The 16,714-nt window shown below is 35.4% G+C and overlaps 2 protein-coding genes across 6 annotated transcripts; both read right to left on the reverse strand.

Annotated features, from left to right (window-relative positions):
* Window positions 1-1,032: 1,032 nt before the first annotated feature.
* LOC104905956 (SNF2 domain-containing protein CLASSY 1) lies at window positions 1,033-9,266 on the reverse strand. 3 transcript variants are annotated; one of them, XM_010694620.4, is made up of 8 exons: window positions 8,476-9,266; window positions 7,875-7,934; window positions 6,663-6,765; window positions 6,281-6,528; window positions 3,782-5,308; window positions 3,546-3,701; window positions 1,449-3,442; window positions 1,033-1,356 (listed from the first exon to the last, which is right to left on the reverse strand). In XM_010694620.4, the coding sequence occupies exons 3-7, from the start codon at window positions 6,709-6,711 to the stop codon at window positions 1,484-1,486; spliced, it is 3,939 nt and encodes a 1,312-aa protein (XP_010692922.1). In that variant the 5' UTR covers window positions 6,712-6,765; window positions 7,875-7,934; window positions 8,476-9,266; the 3' UTR covers window positions 1,033-1,356; window positions 1,449-1,483. The 3 variants fall into 3 exon arrangements, with proteins under 3 accessions (XP_010692922.1, XP_010692923.1, XP_010692924.1); XM_010694621.4 differs by having other exon boundaries at window positions 6,663-6,792; XM_010694622.4 differs by having other exon boundaries at window positions 6,663-6,809.
* A 4,864-nt stretch (window positions 9,267-14,130) lies between these two features.
* On the reverse strand, window positions 14,131-16,472 carry LOC104905955 (dehydration-responsive element-binding protein 2C). 3 transcript variants are annotated; one of them, XM_010694617.4, is made up of 2 exons: window positions 16,235-16,472; window positions 14,131-15,608 (listed from the first exon to the last, which is right to left on the reverse strand). In XM_010694617.4, the coding sequence occupies exons 1-2, from the start codon at window positions 16,255-16,257 to the stop codon at window positions 14,489-14,491; spliced, it is 1,143 nt and encodes a 380-aa protein (XP_010692919.1). In that variant the 5' UTR covers window positions 16,258-16,472; the 3' UTR covers window positions 14,131-14,488. The 3 variants fall into 3 exon arrangements, with proteins under 3 accessions (XP_010692919.1, XP_010692920.1, XP_019107828.1); XM_010694618.4 differs by having other exon boundaries at window positions 14,131-15,533; window positions 16,235-16,467; XM_019252283.3 differs by having other exon boundaries at window positions 14,131-15,759; window positions 16,235-16,467.
* Between the last annotated feature and the right edge of the window lie 242 nt (window positions 16,473-16,714).

Consider the following 16,714-nt stretch of genomic DNA (forward strand, 5'->3'; position numbering starts at 1 on the left):
AATTGATGTTAACAATATATATATAATTATGCAAATTAATTAATATGCAACTTTGTGAGAAATTTCTCATGGCAATGCCCATGATAATGGAACTTTATCATCAAACATGTGTTTTTTTTAAAAAAAATTTCTATCAAGATTCGATATCGCCTCTTCAACGGTGATAAAATTTATGAAAAATAGAGAGGTATTTGAGGATGGACAACTAAAATCGTAGACATCATCGGGGATCAGTTCACAATATCCACATATTATTTACCTGATTCACTATCATCCACCTTGTATTATTGCCTATTAAGGTGATATTTTATTTTAGGGAGATTATTATACTATTATCAATAAGCAAAGCTTTCAAAGTGTTCCCGAAAACACATAGAATTAGATACTCCCACTCACATATTTTACACGGTTTACACTTGTTCATTTGACAAATGTTAAAAAGAAAAGTGTTTAGAAACACATAATTCTATTTACTTTCCAGAGCACCTATAAATTTGTAATTTTTAAAATAATGATGATAATTATTTGTCAATCCCTCGTCCAACCATTTATACTCTTAAATTTTAAAGCACTACACAATCACTAGTATTATGAAATTGAATGGGCTACCGGTTATCTTTTCCCATCTCATTAGAAACTCTTGTTGGCTTTGCTTTACCCTATAAGGCTACAACGGCCGAAAGTCATGCTCAGTTCAAACTTTCAGTCCATTATGCGACTCTCTGTAAACTATAACAATAAAGCCCATTTTTTCCCTCTCAAATAGTACATAAATTGTAACTCAAAATATTTACTTCATCTGTTTCAATTTTAGTTGTGACACATTCTATTTTAAGAAATTGCAATTAGTTGTGACACTTTTATTTTGGATAATAACATCTCTCTATCTCTTTCCTATCACATGATACCATTTTCTTTTCTTTCTCTCTCTCCTCTCTCTTAAAATTGCATAAAAGTCCGTAATTTTAAAAGTGTCATAACTAAATTGAAACAGAGGAAGTAAAACTTGAACAATAAATAAGAGCATATAAGTTCGCATAAGAGCTACCAAGAGCCAATAAATTCACATAGTTTATCAGGTGAAAAGAACACAACCTAAATACTTAGCTTACTTCTCCAGTCTCCTTAATTCATACACAACGAGCTTAGAAAGCCTCTTATTTAAGAATGGAGAGAGTACATCAGTACTACATGTTAAGCATCAGTTTCATCATACTATGAAGTATGAACTGCATACTATATTATCAGACAACATTATCACCATCCACAGACTGCAGAAACTAAACTAGTTAGTCATAACATAAAAATCATCTTTTACATTCCTGCTGATCACCCTTCAGATTTTCTTCAACAACTCTGCTCAATCAAAGAAAGCAAATTCATCAATAATAACTAAGAAAATTCAATGATGAGCAATATTTTCCAATTTTCCAAAAAAGGATTCTTACATTTTACAATTTCTGGAGGATATTGGTGGTTTTTATTATTCATGGATCACCTTCAAAGGGTTCTCATAAGAAGCCTTTTCATTCTTCATGATCATATGGAAAGACTTAGCATGATCTTCCTCAACAATCTCTCTCAACAAAGCATCTTCGATCTTCTCGGCTTGCCATTTTGAAGGATCATCCACATGTTCTTCACTGAATATCATACAAGAAACCCATTCTTTCCATGTTGTTCTACCATGCTTATCTTCCTCCAATGTGCCGTTAACCAAGAGTTGATAAACATACACTATCTTTTCTTGACCGGGCCTGAAAGCCCGAGCAATGGCCTGTTTTTGCTTTGAGGGGTTCCATTCAGAGTCTAACAAGACCACCCTCGAGGCAGCTGTCAAAGTAATACCTTCAGCACAAGCATTGATAGAAGCAAGTAAAACCTTTGACGGCCCACCACGTTCCTCAAATTTATCCATTACCCGACCTCTTTCAAAGAGCTCGAGATCCCCTTGAAGGACGAGAACTTCATGACCTTTCCTCCACCCATATATCCTCTCGAAAAGCTCGAGGAAGAGGTTTATTGGCGCTATGTTGTGGCAAAAGATCAAAACCTTCTCTCTTCTTATTATAGACCGTTGAACAAGTCCTAGGACGAATTTCACCTTTGAACCTTTTGTGGGGTCCAGCCTAAACTCGTCAAGGCTCTGGAGCTCCTCCAAGCTAAGGAACTTGTTTGCACAAACTGCAGATTTTATCAACCATGGATGGATGGATCCAAGGGTAATCATGAGCTCGAGCTCTAAAGGAAAACCTCGAGCCACATTCATGTGTTTGTGAAGTCTCACAAGAATTTCGTGCTGCAAAGGAGTTGGCTTCATCATTAAAGTATAACTTTGAAGGCCGGGCAGGTTCTCTGAGCTCCCACCTTCATATACATCGATAAATTTATTCGTCATGTTCTTCAACATGTTTAGCCCATCGTCTCTCTCTTCTGTCTCGTTTGAGTTTATCTTCTTTGCAATGATATCCATGAACACCTTCCTTGCTCGGTTTTCTATGGAAGTTCGCGTTTTATTCTGCCCCTTTATTTTCTTCTTGTACTTCGGGTCCAGCACCCGAAGTACCTCATTCACAAATCTTGGCCTTGCCAAGCAAAGTGTGTTGAAATACTCACCAAAGTTGTTCTGAAACAAAGTTCCTGAGAGCAAAATTCTGAATTCCGTGTCAACTCTCATCAATGCTTTCCTTAATCTTGACTTTGTACTTCTTGGGTTGTGCCCTTCATCAAGTATCAAAATCCCTGGGCTTTCCCTCAGAATTTGACCCATGTACCTACGATGCGCATACTTTGAGTCTTCTCGCATCAGTGATAAAAAGGAGGTGTAACCCATAAGAAGAACACTAGGGTGAGCATGCCATTTCTGAATTTTCTCCAAGCAATCAAGAACATGCATGATATCTCCATTTGGAACAACAGTTGACGAGCAAGTTCCAACTTTCTGCATGTAGATTCTATCCCTATAGGTTCTTCGCCCATGTATTTGATACACTGGAACCGGAAATTCCCACTTTATGATTTCCTTATACCATGTATAAAGTGTTGTTTTCGGTGCAAGGACTAAAGGCCTCTTTCCCGGGAATAGCTTCAAGTAACTTACGAGGAATGCAATGATAAGAAAAGTTTTCCCAGCACCAGGAGTATGAGAAATTACACAACCACCCACTTTCTTGCTTGATGGTTCCATTTCTGAAGGTATCAAAGACCCTGCAAGATTTCTCCAGAGAAACTCGAATGCTTTCTTTTGATGATCATGTAACTTTTTCTTTATATTTGGAATTAGACCCCAGACATTGTCATTTGATTCAGACACAAGAGTGTCATAGGAAGCGGGGTTATAGACAAGATCAGCGCATGCCTCATCCAGCAGCTTATGCTCTGTATCATCCTTTTCTATCTTATCACTTCTGTCATGTTTTGCTGTATATCCTGATTGCCGCATCTGAGCACCAGAGACAGCAAAATAAAAGATAAGCAGGCCTTTAAGATGTTATACACAAGTTGAAAATATTATCTAAGAAAGTTATCCTCAAATAATTACTTACAAATGGGGGGGAGACATCTCTAATTTCAGTGATTACATATCCACATAATCGACATAGAATACCGATCTCATCATCTATGGTGTACACGTGCTGACAAGATCCATCATTTTTGAAGAACTTCTCCACTGGTTCATCAGAATCTGCAGCCTTTGTATCCTGCACCATTGAATTGCAAAAGCTTAGATATTAAGTACTCCGTGATTTCAATTTTGAGTGTACTTTTAAGATATTGGTACCTCCTCATAATATGCTGAAGCTAAACAAAGTTCCAATTCTCTAAACAACATTTCAGTCTCCGACTCTTCTTCCTCCTCCTCGGGAGCTGGAGCTGCATCAGCAGCAGCCTTCTTTTCATACATAGCCGATGCTCCTTGAAGGTTCTTCCATGCATCAGTAGAGATTGGCAATTTATTCTCTATTGTCAACTGTATGTTCTTCATGTAAGTTGATATAAGGTCCTTGTAAACAGATATATCTAATGTTTTCTTCTTTCTTGATGGATCATCAGAGTACTTATCACTCCTAGAAGAAGAAGATATAGGGCGATGCTTATTCTTTTGACATTGTTTATATGTCGAGTTCTTTCTACCATATACTGGTCCGTTATCATAATAATCATCCAACTCTGAGATTTTTTTCATGCGTGCTGTTGTTGATGTTGTTGTTGTCGTCCTGCGCTCTCTAAATCTTCTCTTGTAGAACTTCAAGGGGACATTATCATCATCTATATCGAGAGGATTTTGACGGATCTCGTTAAGGAGATGACTTTGTTCCCGAGGCATCTGATTGCTTTCATCTAGCAAAGGAACAATAGCAAGGTGGTCATACTTATCTTGTTTCTCTTTTTCAACATTTTTTCCCTTACTCTCTTTCTCTCTTTTGACATATTTCCTCTTCCTCTGTTGGGCATCTCCATCCTTACTCATTTCCTCACTTCGAAAATTCATAATGAGATTCTCTTCTTTTGCCTCGACTCCAATCTTTGAAATAAGACGAGTACTTTCCTCAGAATATTCCTCAATAGTCTGTGGAACATTCTGTTGAGGATCTTCTAGAACAGAAACATTTGCATCGTCTTCATTTACAAGCACAATGGCTAAATCATCCGGATTCCAAAACTTGTACCCTATTCTGAGTGCCGTAGTATCAGTTGCCTCGAGGCCGATCTCACCCAAGTATCGCTCAGGCTGTACATTCCTACGTTTTGATCGCCTTAATTCTGTAAGCTCGTATCTTTCAAGTGGGTCCTCTTCCTCCGTCACCTCTTGCACAGGTGGCGCCTCATCTTTGGCCACCGGAACAAATGGAAAAACAGTTGAGATTGTAGTTTCACCATCTATCCTGAAATTTACACCACTTAGCTGGACAGAACTTGAGTAAGGGCTGAAGTTTGTGTCCAATATTTGATAGACTAGCTTCTTTTCTATTGATCTTACATCAAACACAGTCTGCTTCTGAACTGACGCAACGAGCAGCCAAGTAACATCAGAAGCAAACTTTGATAGAAATAATTTAGTCCTTGACAATGATGTGCAATCTTCTGCAAGGTGCCACCTATAGTGTGTATTTTCAGAAGGCTTTTGCTCTAGAACTTGAAAGATAGATATTTCACTAATCCCAATAGTTTCGACTTCCTTGCTTAGTTTTCTTCTGTCTGTTCCAGTATCGTCGTTGATGTAGTAGAATTTGATGTAAAACTTGCAGTTGCATTCAGATTCATGTGGTGTCCTCTCGATGGAAGTTATTCTAGCATCAAACCATCCCTACATTGGAAGAGAGTAGTAGGTCAACTATGTTATCAGTTCAAGGCTCTTAAACTTACTAAAAATTAAAATTCAGAAAGGCCAAAAAGTTCAGGTTAGTTTCAAAATTCCCAAGATAAGGGTATTTCAGGTGAAGCGAAAAGAGCCTTATTTTTGGAATTCTAAAACTCCAGTTCACAGGTACTACAAACAAAAGTACAGGGAATAATGTAAGTAGAGGTTTCAGTACCCAAGTTAACAACAAGTTAGCAAACTTCATAACACTTGGAATTACCTGACATTTTGTCATTTACAAAACAATAAGGGACCTAGAACACATTGAACCCTACTTGGAGAACAAGTTGATTCAGCATTGATTGAATGAGAAAATTGAAGCGTTAAAATAGTAAGAGAACTAGCATACACATCGAACCCTACTTGAAAAACAAGTTAATTCAGCATTGACCTGAGGAGTTAGGAGGACTCCGCAAATGCTTGAAAACAACCGGAATAACATGTTGGCAAATAACATTTATGATCCATTTGGTAGCCGGTAATAAATGATAGTAATGAAAATGAATTCAGGTAATTTTATTTTATTCTTAAAAGTCTCATGTCAAATGTTCATATTAGTGCTTGTCGACCCCCGATATCTATTTTTCTTCATAAACTTCCCGTACCACTCTAGAGTTGGTATAGAGAGGTACTGAAAACCTATTGAAGAAAGACACAAGTTTGGAAATGGATTTGTATCAACATGGATATTGACATGAGAGTTTCCTTCCAAAGTTATGCATAAATTTCATTACCTTTACCAATCAAATAATCCATTAATAACCTCAATCTGATCATGCCATCTTAGCATCTTTAACTGACAATGTATAAAATACAACACCTACCGCAAAAGATGTTGCAACATGAAAACTATAAGAATTCACACCTAAAAAATGGACATTAATGAATTCGTTCAATAATGAGCCACTTTTTGCTTACTGAGGGGGAGTCTTCAGATGATTCGTCTGAATTATCAGATGCGGAAAACACAGAAACATCAGCACCGGGTCTTAGTACACAGGTGCAGTCCGTCATAGTTGCTCGTCTTGGCCGCAACCTTAGGGTAGAGAGGAAACTCTTTTCCTCGAATAAATATCCGAGGTCCAAGAAGCTAAAGGTTATTGTCCCACAGCTGATTCTTAAGCGATCCACAGTTTTCCACAAACCTTGATAGAAGACCTCAAAGGCTGCAACACAGTAGAAATAAATAACAAAATCAGAATGTTCGATTTTATCATTTCAATCTATTTTCTGTCTCCCATTGAATATTTGGTATAAAAGCATATAGCACCACAGAAGATGTATAAGCAATTATACTTACCATGGTCATCGAAAGGATGTAAGGACCGATGAAGACTTCGTCTCCTCATTGTATTCCCTTTATGTGCTTAAATTGAAAGTATTGTCAGAAATTTATTGGGCCTCTGGATTATGAAATATCATAGATTAGCCTGTCAGAAAATAAACCCTGTCGAAGCGCACAATTGTTCATAACAATTTGCTACAATATGCTGAATAGAGTTTAACTTATACTACCGGTATTAAAAAAAAGTTGAATACAATATGTTGCATAATCATTCTTCAACTATTGTTCAACAACAAAAGATAAAATAGGCAAAAGAAAAACAATGAAGCAACTTAATGGTAGCGAGTTCGATTCCTAAGCAATTTATCTTTTTACCTCTCAAAACGATGTAAGTTTAAGCATTATTAATTATCCAAGAGGTTTATATTCATTCCTTTTTAATCTCCCTTATTACCAAACCACTGAAATCAGGAAAGTATCATATATTCATCAGTCTTCCCTTGTTTGCTAGCCTTTGCCAACTTATTGCAATATCAATTGTGTGGACATTTCCACTTACAGAAGTCCCACACTAATTTAACACTCCTCTGCCTAGTTGCTACATCTGCTTTTTCACGTTTACCAAGACATGTAAACTTACCATAGACATTGATATTAGACTTCCCCTGCAAAATTACGCTAAAAGTCACGGCCATTACTTCCAATTACTACCACTAACCAAACAGGCCGTAAAAGCTGACTATAGACATTAAAGTTACCGCCATCTATTACCACCTGCCATACTGGTTTTTTAAGTTATGGTTGCACACGTCCGAGATCAAAAAGTTCCACTAAAGCATAGAATGAATGGCTAACTAATAGTATGAAGTCAAATTCATCTCTAAAAACATGCTAGTGATTAAAATGGTGTGCAAAGAAGACGTCACAAACAATTTGTGATCAAAGAGACCAAATTTTTCTTTAGCAACAATGTTTAAAATCGAATCTTGTCTACATCATTACAGTTAACGCTCGCTCTTTACGAACCCATGATGATACCCCACCTAGACCTAGTTATGGACTTATGGTCATATAGTACCCCTAACATCTTGAGACTTTGACAATAAATACAAGGTGGACCTCAACATTCATACATCTAATGATGGCATCAAATGATACCCCACCCCTCAACCAAAAAAAAATTAATTAATTAATATGAAACAGAAATGAAAGGTTTAACAGTCTTACACGAGAACCACAGGGAGATGTCAGCAGCAACAGAGGACCTGGTAAACTCCTTCACTTCACCTACCAAAATCATCAACAATACAAAATATTGAATTTAAGAAATAGGGTTTTAAAAGAAACTCAATCCCACCTTAGAAAATAATTAATATAAAATCTGCTCACCCAAAAAAAAAAACAGCTCTAGAGAATCGATTAAAGAGAAAAAAAGATGCTCTGTTTTTGTGGCAATTAAAAGTAAAGCAGAGAAAGATTATTACTTGAAAAGGCTAGGAAATACTAAGGCATTAAAAGGTATAAAATTACACAAAAATGGAAATGAATCCATAATCAGAAATTAGCAACTATATAAAAAAAAAAAAAGAAAAAAAAGAAATACACAATCAAAACTCAAAGAATCCAAAGAAATATTTTTAAAAACGATTATATATACATAAAAATTAAAACAGAGCACCCCTGTATTTAACAGTATGAAAATCACCTTAATGATTTTATACAAACTGAACCCACTAATGATCATAATCAAATTGAGCTAAAAAGGAATAGAATTAATGCATGAAATCGAATCAAATAATTAAAACATAACCAACAAAAAATGAAGTACCTGGGTATGATGAAATTAGTACCAAAAAATCTCAGCATAAATGTAAAATGGAAGTTTATTTTAATTTTGTTGGTGAGAATACTGAACTAATAGTAGTATGATAGAAGAGAGAGAAAAAAAGCGGAGAAATCAAAGGTAAAAAGTGGCACAGAATTTGGGATTGGGATTCTCTTTTATGTAAATGAGTTGTCTTTTAGTAAGGAGTTTTATGCATCAAAACACGGGAAAAAGTTGGGAGTGGCGAAGTGAAGTGAAGCAAAAATGCACAATTGCAAATTGCAAAGAAGAAGAGAGATGTTTTTGTTTTTGTTATTGTTAATGGGGAGAAAAGAAAGTCGTTGGGAATCCCGCGGTAAAAGGACTACCCTGTCCCTTCTTGTTATTGCTCCCTCCTTTTTCTCTTCACCTTTCTTGAAGTTTGAGAATAATTTTTTTTTTTTTTTTTGGTTTTGGATGGAGGAGATAAGATAATGTTACTAAATTATGGTATTGTAAGTTCTTATTGATTGTATGGATTATGGAGTATTTTTTACTCCAAAGTTCTTTTGAAATGGTGGGATTTGGTAAGTTTTGAATTTTGATTAGCAAAAAATAGGGTGGTTAGGGGGAGTTGAGAGGGTAGTGAACTAGTGATTGGAATGTGGTGTACTTGTGTTGAAATGTTATCTTGTGCAAGAGAAGATTGTAGGAATAACCCTTTTTTTTATTTCGTTTAATGTAGTTGGTTGTTAACTGAATGTATTGTACTGTTATAGTAGTGTTTGGTGAAAGTATTGATGAAATGCTTGTAATTTGAGAAAGGGTTTATACTTTTATGTCTCTGATTTACCTACCTCTATTTAATAAACTTCTTTATTATGCCCTCTATATTTGTAGTATTTGGAGATGAATGATTGTAGAATAATAAGGAATTGATAAAAAATAATATATAAAAAGCCACTTTAAATCGCAATACAAGGAGAAGGGTGAGGTGTAAGAATTGAATGGTAGGTATTAATATGATGGTGAAATGTTACTGTGCAATGAAATAACATTAAATTATATATATTTGGTTGAGGTAATGTCATAATCAATCGTTATTTGTTAGTTACAAGTATTATTGGAATAATATGTTGGATAAAATCATTGTAGCATATGATTAAGAATTTTCTACTTGCACGTGTTCATGGTACTTTTTTTTTTTTTTTAGTCCCACTAGAAATTCTTTTGTAAGAAGAAGGACCATAGTGGACCAACACCCCTCGCTGATTCGCTAGCACAGCGCAGTAGGTGGTGAGGTTCAAATTTCTGGCTTCAAAGTCACAAGACTAGTTTTCCACCACCTCCACCATGGTACTTACCTCTATTTAATATTGGTGAAGTATAAATTGGTGAAGTTTTGTTGTACAGGATGGAGAAAGAATATTAGAGTATGAGTATTTGGACATACAAGGTGTACAATAACATCTTTTATCCACCAATTTGTTACAAACTCATTGCTTTTCATATCAGATAAAACAGTGACATTAGTAACCTATAATTAGAGTAAGCAAGTGTTTAAGTTAGTACAATGATTTGAGTGCGTGACATGAAATTTTATGTTTTTTCTTTTACTAATATACCTCCACACCGAATAAATATAATTTAATCACAATATATGTTATCACTCACTAAATGCAATAATATAGAGTGTCCATCAACCTAGTGACTACTTAAATTTGATAGTTAATATTCCATGTACATTGCGAAAGAGCATGGAAGAAATATTTTTCAAGATTTGATGAAAGGGGATGTTATGTCTCTACCTATAATTTTATACTCCCTTGCTGCTTGTTCAACCTTTTTTTCGGATGGTTAGACTTAGAGCATATTACCTTATTTGGACAAAGATAAACTTTTCTTATTTTTACAGAAGTTCTCTAAACTTTTTTCTTTAATCATTTATGAACTTTCTGAACTTCTCTTATTTTTCTAAGCTCTTCTTATTTTATGTTTGAATTTTTCTTCTTATTTTTCAAAACTTGTATGAATTTTTCTTATTTTGTTAAAAATAAGCAAAAATAAAATGAAAAGAGTAGACCTTAAATATGAAGAATATGTATATATTCAATTGTGAAATAGAAGAGTAGTAAGCCTCATTTTAATTATCATTACATAAATAATGCAATAAACTCCTTTTTTTCATTATCTCATCTCAAAAAGAGCTATTCATGCTCGGACCTAATCCACACTAATATTATTGTGGATCAAAGTCACTATTTGATCCTTTTCTTCATATAGTAATCTTTTAAAATCTTAAGTGATACCGGTTCACTATTATCTAATATAATAATTTTTTCTCACATAGTCATCGTCTACAATTTATACCTACTCCTCCTTTGTGTTAATTTGTTTTTGAAGTAGTAATTTTTTTGTAAATAACATGTAGTAGCATTATATTTATACTAATTTAGTGTGCACTAGTTCCATATAAGTTTTTTACTCTCATCAATTATTTATCCACATTTAGTTATTTTTGGAAAAATTAAAATCTTCATCGGTCCAAATGGGTTGATTGCCTAAAAAGTAAAAAGTGGGTTCATCTTGTTAGTATATTTGGACAGCAGAAAGCGACGGTTCAGATTAATGGGACCTGCAGATAATATCTAAAGGGAAAAAGCTATACAATAATCCCAACAAATTTATAATTCTGACTAAAATTGATAATGTCTCGACTATAAAAGTGTGAATTGTGTCCTTCAAAAAACCAAAAAAAAGTGTGAATTGTGAATGAACGAAGACCTGAAAGTGACTTGACTGCACCATTATTCGTAAATTATTATGCTCCTATAAACTATAATAAGCTATGGAAATTGAAAAGTATAGACTTTTGTTTTCCTATTTTCTCAGCAGAAAGTTGGATATTCTTTTAATCTTTTTCCTTATGGTCTACAATCTACATAGCACATAGGTGTTGGATTAAAGTCTAAAGATATTACAAATGAGGCCCATCTTTTTGGTTTTGCGCATCGAATCACTTTATCATTTTCAGAAAATGTTGAAATTCACATTCACTAGCATATGCATATCGAATTGAAACATGAAAAGTACTTCATCTAATTGCTTCAACTATTTTATGTGGTAGATAGGTAATAGGATGCATTTAACTTGGAGTTTTCAATTACTAGCTCTTTGTTAGAGATAGATATATCATTTTCACTATTGTATATATCACATAATTATGGAACTTCGTATTTGAGATTTAAGTTCCCATCCAACTTTCCTGGGTAATTAATATTATTTTACTTGATTTCTTTGACCAAGTGATGTTGTTGGGTATCTACATTCAATGTTTGACATTTATATTCATGGTTTAATTGAAGCATTATTAATATAGTAAAGCTAAATTTTAGGCTCATATGTAAATGTAATCAAACGAAGTAGATAGGTCATGTATTGCAAAGTTTTACTGATTTCAACCACTCCAAACTCCGGAATGAGCCACTAGATTCAAAAGTTATGTGATATGCAATATACATGCCGTCACAATCATCAAATGAGTAACTATAATTACAAGTCATAGATATTTGGAATGTTATCCAAGAGCTTCGATTAGTCTGTAGATCCTCTGAGCAATTACGAGTTTCATGCAATTTTATTCAGTTATGAACTTTAGTTTTTTTTTTTAGGGAACGTCATAAAATTAGTTTCTAGGTTGTAGAGATAGGATATTAAGACCATTTAAGCGGTTCGCAAAAATTCTAAAAACCATGGGGAGAAGCAGAAAGCTATCTAACTGTTCAAAAATAAACTCGTAAGTTCGATTGGTAAAAGATGAAAGCAACTACAATGGAAAGCTACAACCTTTGTAACTTTGTTTTCCACATCAAAATTCAAAGCTAAAACTTCTTCCAATGGAGAGTCATAACCACTAATTATATCTACAGGTCCCACATGTCATCACGATTTCAACAATTTTTAACACACAACTAGTTATTAGGCCCGGGCAATGCCCCCGGTAAGAAAAATTTTCATTTATTAATATTGTACTTAGATATGATAACACTAAATACAACTTGGTCTAGTGATTAAAACTTTAGTACATGAACTTGAGGTCATGGGATCAAAACTCTATACTATGCAATTTCTAAATTTTTTTATTGTACATGGATTACATGAACTAAAACTCCCTAGGGAGAGCGCCACGTGGCACCGTTCCTCGTTCACGCACGCCTTTTAATATATTAGTATAGATTTATACTTGTGGTAAGTAATAAGGTACGGGGGGGGGGGGTTCAAAATGACATAAACCAAAGCAATAAGCTTTGTAGAGTAACAAGTTTTGGCCAAGCTACAACTCTTATTCTTCACGAGCAATAGAACTACAAGCTCCAAGAATTTCATAGTTGCAGGTTGGTCTTTTGCCAAACCGTTGCAGTGGACATAATATCTCGTCTTTCCTACAAGTAAATTTTGGGCCAACCTGAACCTTTTGTCCCCTCTCCAAACCTTGAATAGAAAACAAAAATGAGAAAAATTGGTCGAACATACATTTCAGTGATAAAGAATTTACTGTTGCTTCATGGTTCTGCTTTATCCCTAAAACACCAACTAAAATCTCCTCCTGCTAGCTAACAAAAGTCTACGAGTCTCCAATTATTCTACCAGAAATATGACAGTTTCTTTCAAATGCCCCTCTAGATATACATCAACAAAATGATGTTACAATAGAAACCCCTCCTTCTATAACCCAAGATTTTATAAAATGCATGTTAGCTCTAAGAGAAGTCCATCTTGTTTTTGTTTTATCAAGACGTCTACCCTTAAAGAAATGAATGTTTACACCCATAGCCCCCATGTTTAAATAGCTAATCTTGTTCTTGATATCTTTGTTATGTGGTATTTGTTTACTCTCAAGGATGTTATTCAAGTTTTAGTCAATGCAAATATTCTCAATGTCACTAGAAAAAAAGCTTATGTCAACAACAACAATAATTAGCTTCAAGATTGTGATATACTAACCTCCGTTTTTTTATAAGTGACATATTTCTCCTTTTTATGTGAGAGCTTTTTGAAAAAAGTGTATAACTTATTAAAAAACGGAGAAAGTAATATGTATTTAGTTGAGAGATGAGCGACAACCCATTCAAACACTGAAGGCATGGATTAGAACCACGAAAGCCAGATTATTTGCGTCTGGCCTGGAAAATTGTTTGGGCATATGTATCAGTTCTCAACAAATGAACACGATAATAAAAGTTGCACTCAGAGGCCAATGCGTTCAATTTTTTTGGGTCGAACCTATTGAACGGAAACCTCGCATATGTCAACTTGCTACTGGAAAGCGGGTTGGCTGTTGCAGTACAAGTAGTTAAGTACCCAATTGATATGAGGACTTTTTAAGACACTGTCAACAAGTGAGGTACAATTACAAAGAGCATCACTGTGGCGATATGTAAGACACATACAGATTTGGGTCTATGCATAGAGGTCAGATTTGTGATCGACATAATAACACAACCAACAACCATTCGTTAACACAAGGGCCAAGGCAGATGGAAAGGCGTTAGCAAAACTCCTGCATTGCTCAGGAGGTCAGCCTTCTGTCCGAAGAATATCGGCTTCGAACTTGGTCCAAAAGACCATCAAAAAACACATAAAATGACACTACCATAAGCAGAAAGTTGGAAAAAGCTCTAAGAAAATGACGCAAGTCTCATTGTTAAAGTCAGTAAAGCTTCGTTGTTAAACTCTATACAAAAAAGAATAGGCAACAAGGTTCCAAAAGATCAAAAGAACAAAGCTTAATTCTCTCGTGTATCAAAAACTTACAGAGAACAATAAGCTTCAGTTAACATCATCATCAAGTTAATAACAACGAGTTCGTACTTCGCCCAATAGCGAACCAACTAGAACAGAACTCCAGCGACCATAGACACCACAATACCTTCCTGAGTAGAACCAATTCAAACTTCAAAAGTCTACAATTACCGCTGCTTCTTCACCCTTACTTCCACTATAGCTACTCCATATTTACAGTTTGCAGGTTAACTCGTTACATTCCCAATTCTGCAAGATCCAGAAAGCCATGATCACCAACAGCCAAAACAGAATCTTCTTGTCTACCAGGCTTCAGGAAATCGAATCCATAATCAGCCCCATTGTAACCTTGATCACTGCAATGCAAACTTTCCAACAACTTGGCATCATCTTGATCTTCGAATTGATATAAGAAGTTTGGATTTTGATTCTGATATGACCACTTCTCAGGACTCTCTAACTGTATATTGTTGTTCTCAACTTGGGATCTAAACGCATCATAGCCTTGATTTGTTGTATAATCTGCAGGGGAAACAGGGCCAGCATCTATAGCTCCAAGTAGTTCATCAACATCAAACATTTCATCCATTGTTAAGTTGTGTAAATAATCATTGATGTCAATGCCATCTTCACCATTATCAATTTCTTTCTTCACAGAAATATCTGGGGTCCCACTCTTAAACCCCATTGAAGCATTTTTGCAATTCAACTGTGAGTCTCCTTCACCATCTTCTTGCTTCACAGCAGGACCACCCACTTTAGCAACCCAATAATGATCTCCCACACAAACACCAGAGTGAGTATCAGATGATGTTGTAGATGCTGTTGTATAAGAGGCAGTGGTGGTGGTTGCAGTAGTAGTGGTTGTAGCGGAGTTATCTACAGAATCATCCTTCGAGAATGAAGGGTGATCCGAAGGGTGATCCGGTAAGTTCAATCGAGCACTTGGACCATACATAGTGCGAGCAGCCTCATCATAAGCCAAAGCAGCTTCAAGGGCAGTGGGGAAAGTACCAAGCCAAAGCCTTTTACCTCTGTTCGGCTCTCGAATCTCAGCAACCCATTTTCCCCAAGTCCTCTGTCTAACTCCCCTATATTTACATAAGGAATTTTCAGGACCACCTTTGCCTTTCATACATCCTTTCTTCGACCCCTTAGCAGGAGCCTTCCTAACAGGCTTACCTTCCTTGTCGTCATCACAGAGTTTAGTATTGATTTCCTTCCACTTAGCAAGAGTTTCAGCCACCGATTCATCACGCCTTCTTCGAGTCTTCCTCTTCCTGGTGTAATCAAAGGGTATAGAAGAAGAAGAAGGTTGGTTAGAAGAAGCTTTGTCGTAATCGAAAGTGCCCATCCTGGCAAAATTAAAGAGCAACCCAGTTATATTATAAGTAAAATCTATCACAACAACCACCACCTCTGGAAGGAAATTTTCGAACAAGGGTGATGTAAAACACAATCAAAATCTGTCTCCACCGCACCCAACACAACTAGTACGATCACAATCTGCAACAAACAAGATGGCAAGCTAAGTTCTATAACCTCCAGCAATTAAAAGAACAGCAAAAGTATGTATCAATAAAAAAAAGTATGTATAAATCAAGTTTTTTCCCGTAAATCTCTCCTATCCAGAAAACCTAAGCACTTTCAGTACCCTGTACCCGTAATCCAAGATGAAAGCAATAAATTATATGTTCCAATTAGAAATGAAACCCTAAACCATAGCACTTCTTCAAATGAAAAACCCTAATTTTGAACAGAAAGTCATTTTCGCAATTTCGGAAACCAAATAATCAATTTCTCCAGCTCCAATCAAGCAAAAAGGCAAGATTGATTTAATCAAATCTAAGTTTCATATCTCAATCAACTTAAACCCTAATTTGAGAAACAGAATAAAGATAATCCAATAAAAACGAATACCAAATTCAGAAACAAGAACAGTAAACAAATTGACAAAACAAAGATGAAATCCACAACCAACCTTTCAGAAATTAGTGAGGACATAAGACAGCGAAATAGCCCAAATTTCGTCTTCAATCCCGCAAATTCTTCTTCAATTAGGGTTTTACAAGATTTTTGATTCCGATTTTCTGATTTCGATTTTTTTGGAAGAGAGAGAAAGAAAGAAAAAAGAGTAGTGTCTAGAAATAGGATTAGTAAACAAGCAGAGAGATATTAAGAAACTTTCAGAAAGCCTCGACAAGCAATAGGTGATAGGTATATATAGCCTCTGCCCTCTTGTGTGAAGATATTTTTTCAGGCGAAGGTTTTTTATTAATAAAAGTATTTCGAGGTGATGACGTGGCGAGTTTAAAGAGTGATAGTTGGCTTTTCAACGGCTGTTTATCGGACACGAGCACCCCGAATGTTCCCGAACCACTCCATAATTCTGCGGCGTTCCCTTCATCTTTAAGCTTCCACTATGCATCCATTTTTTTTTTTTACTTTATTATTATGATAT

Source organism: Beta vulgaris, chromosome 2 (assembly GCF_026745355.1).
Source record: "Beta vulgaris subsp. vulgaris cultivar EL10 chromosome 2, EL10.2, whole genome shotgun sequence".
Taxonomy (NCBI): Eukaryota; Viridiplantae; Streptophyta; class Magnoliopsida; order Caryophyllales; family Amaranthaceae; genus Beta; species Beta vulgaris.

What these genes read in the sequence shown, in the direction of transcription:
- LOC104905955 (XM_010694617.4), bottom strand. Translation starts at nt 16,257, where the DNA reads ATGTCCTCACTAATTTCTGAAAG. An exon ending in TCCTCACTAATTTCTGAAAG is followed by an intron (nt 15,609 to 16,234) that starts GTTGGTTGTGGA and finishes TAATTTTGCCAG; the next exon opens with GATGGGCACTTTCGATTACG.
- LOC104905956 (XM_010694620.4), bottom strand. Translation starts at nt 6,711, where the DNA reads ATGAGGAGACGAAGTCTTCATCGGTCCTTACATCCTTTCGATGACCAT. An exon ending in CATCTGAAGACTCCCCCTCA is followed by an intron (nt 5,309 to 6,280) that starts GTAAGCAAAAAG and finishes CTTCCAATGTAG; the next exon opens with GGATGGTTTGATGCTAGAAT. An exon ending in GAGATGTCTCCCCCCCATTT is followed by an intron (nt 3,443 to 3,545) that starts GTAAGTAATTAT and finishes TCTGGTGCTCAG; the next exon opens with ATGCGGCAATCAGGATATAC.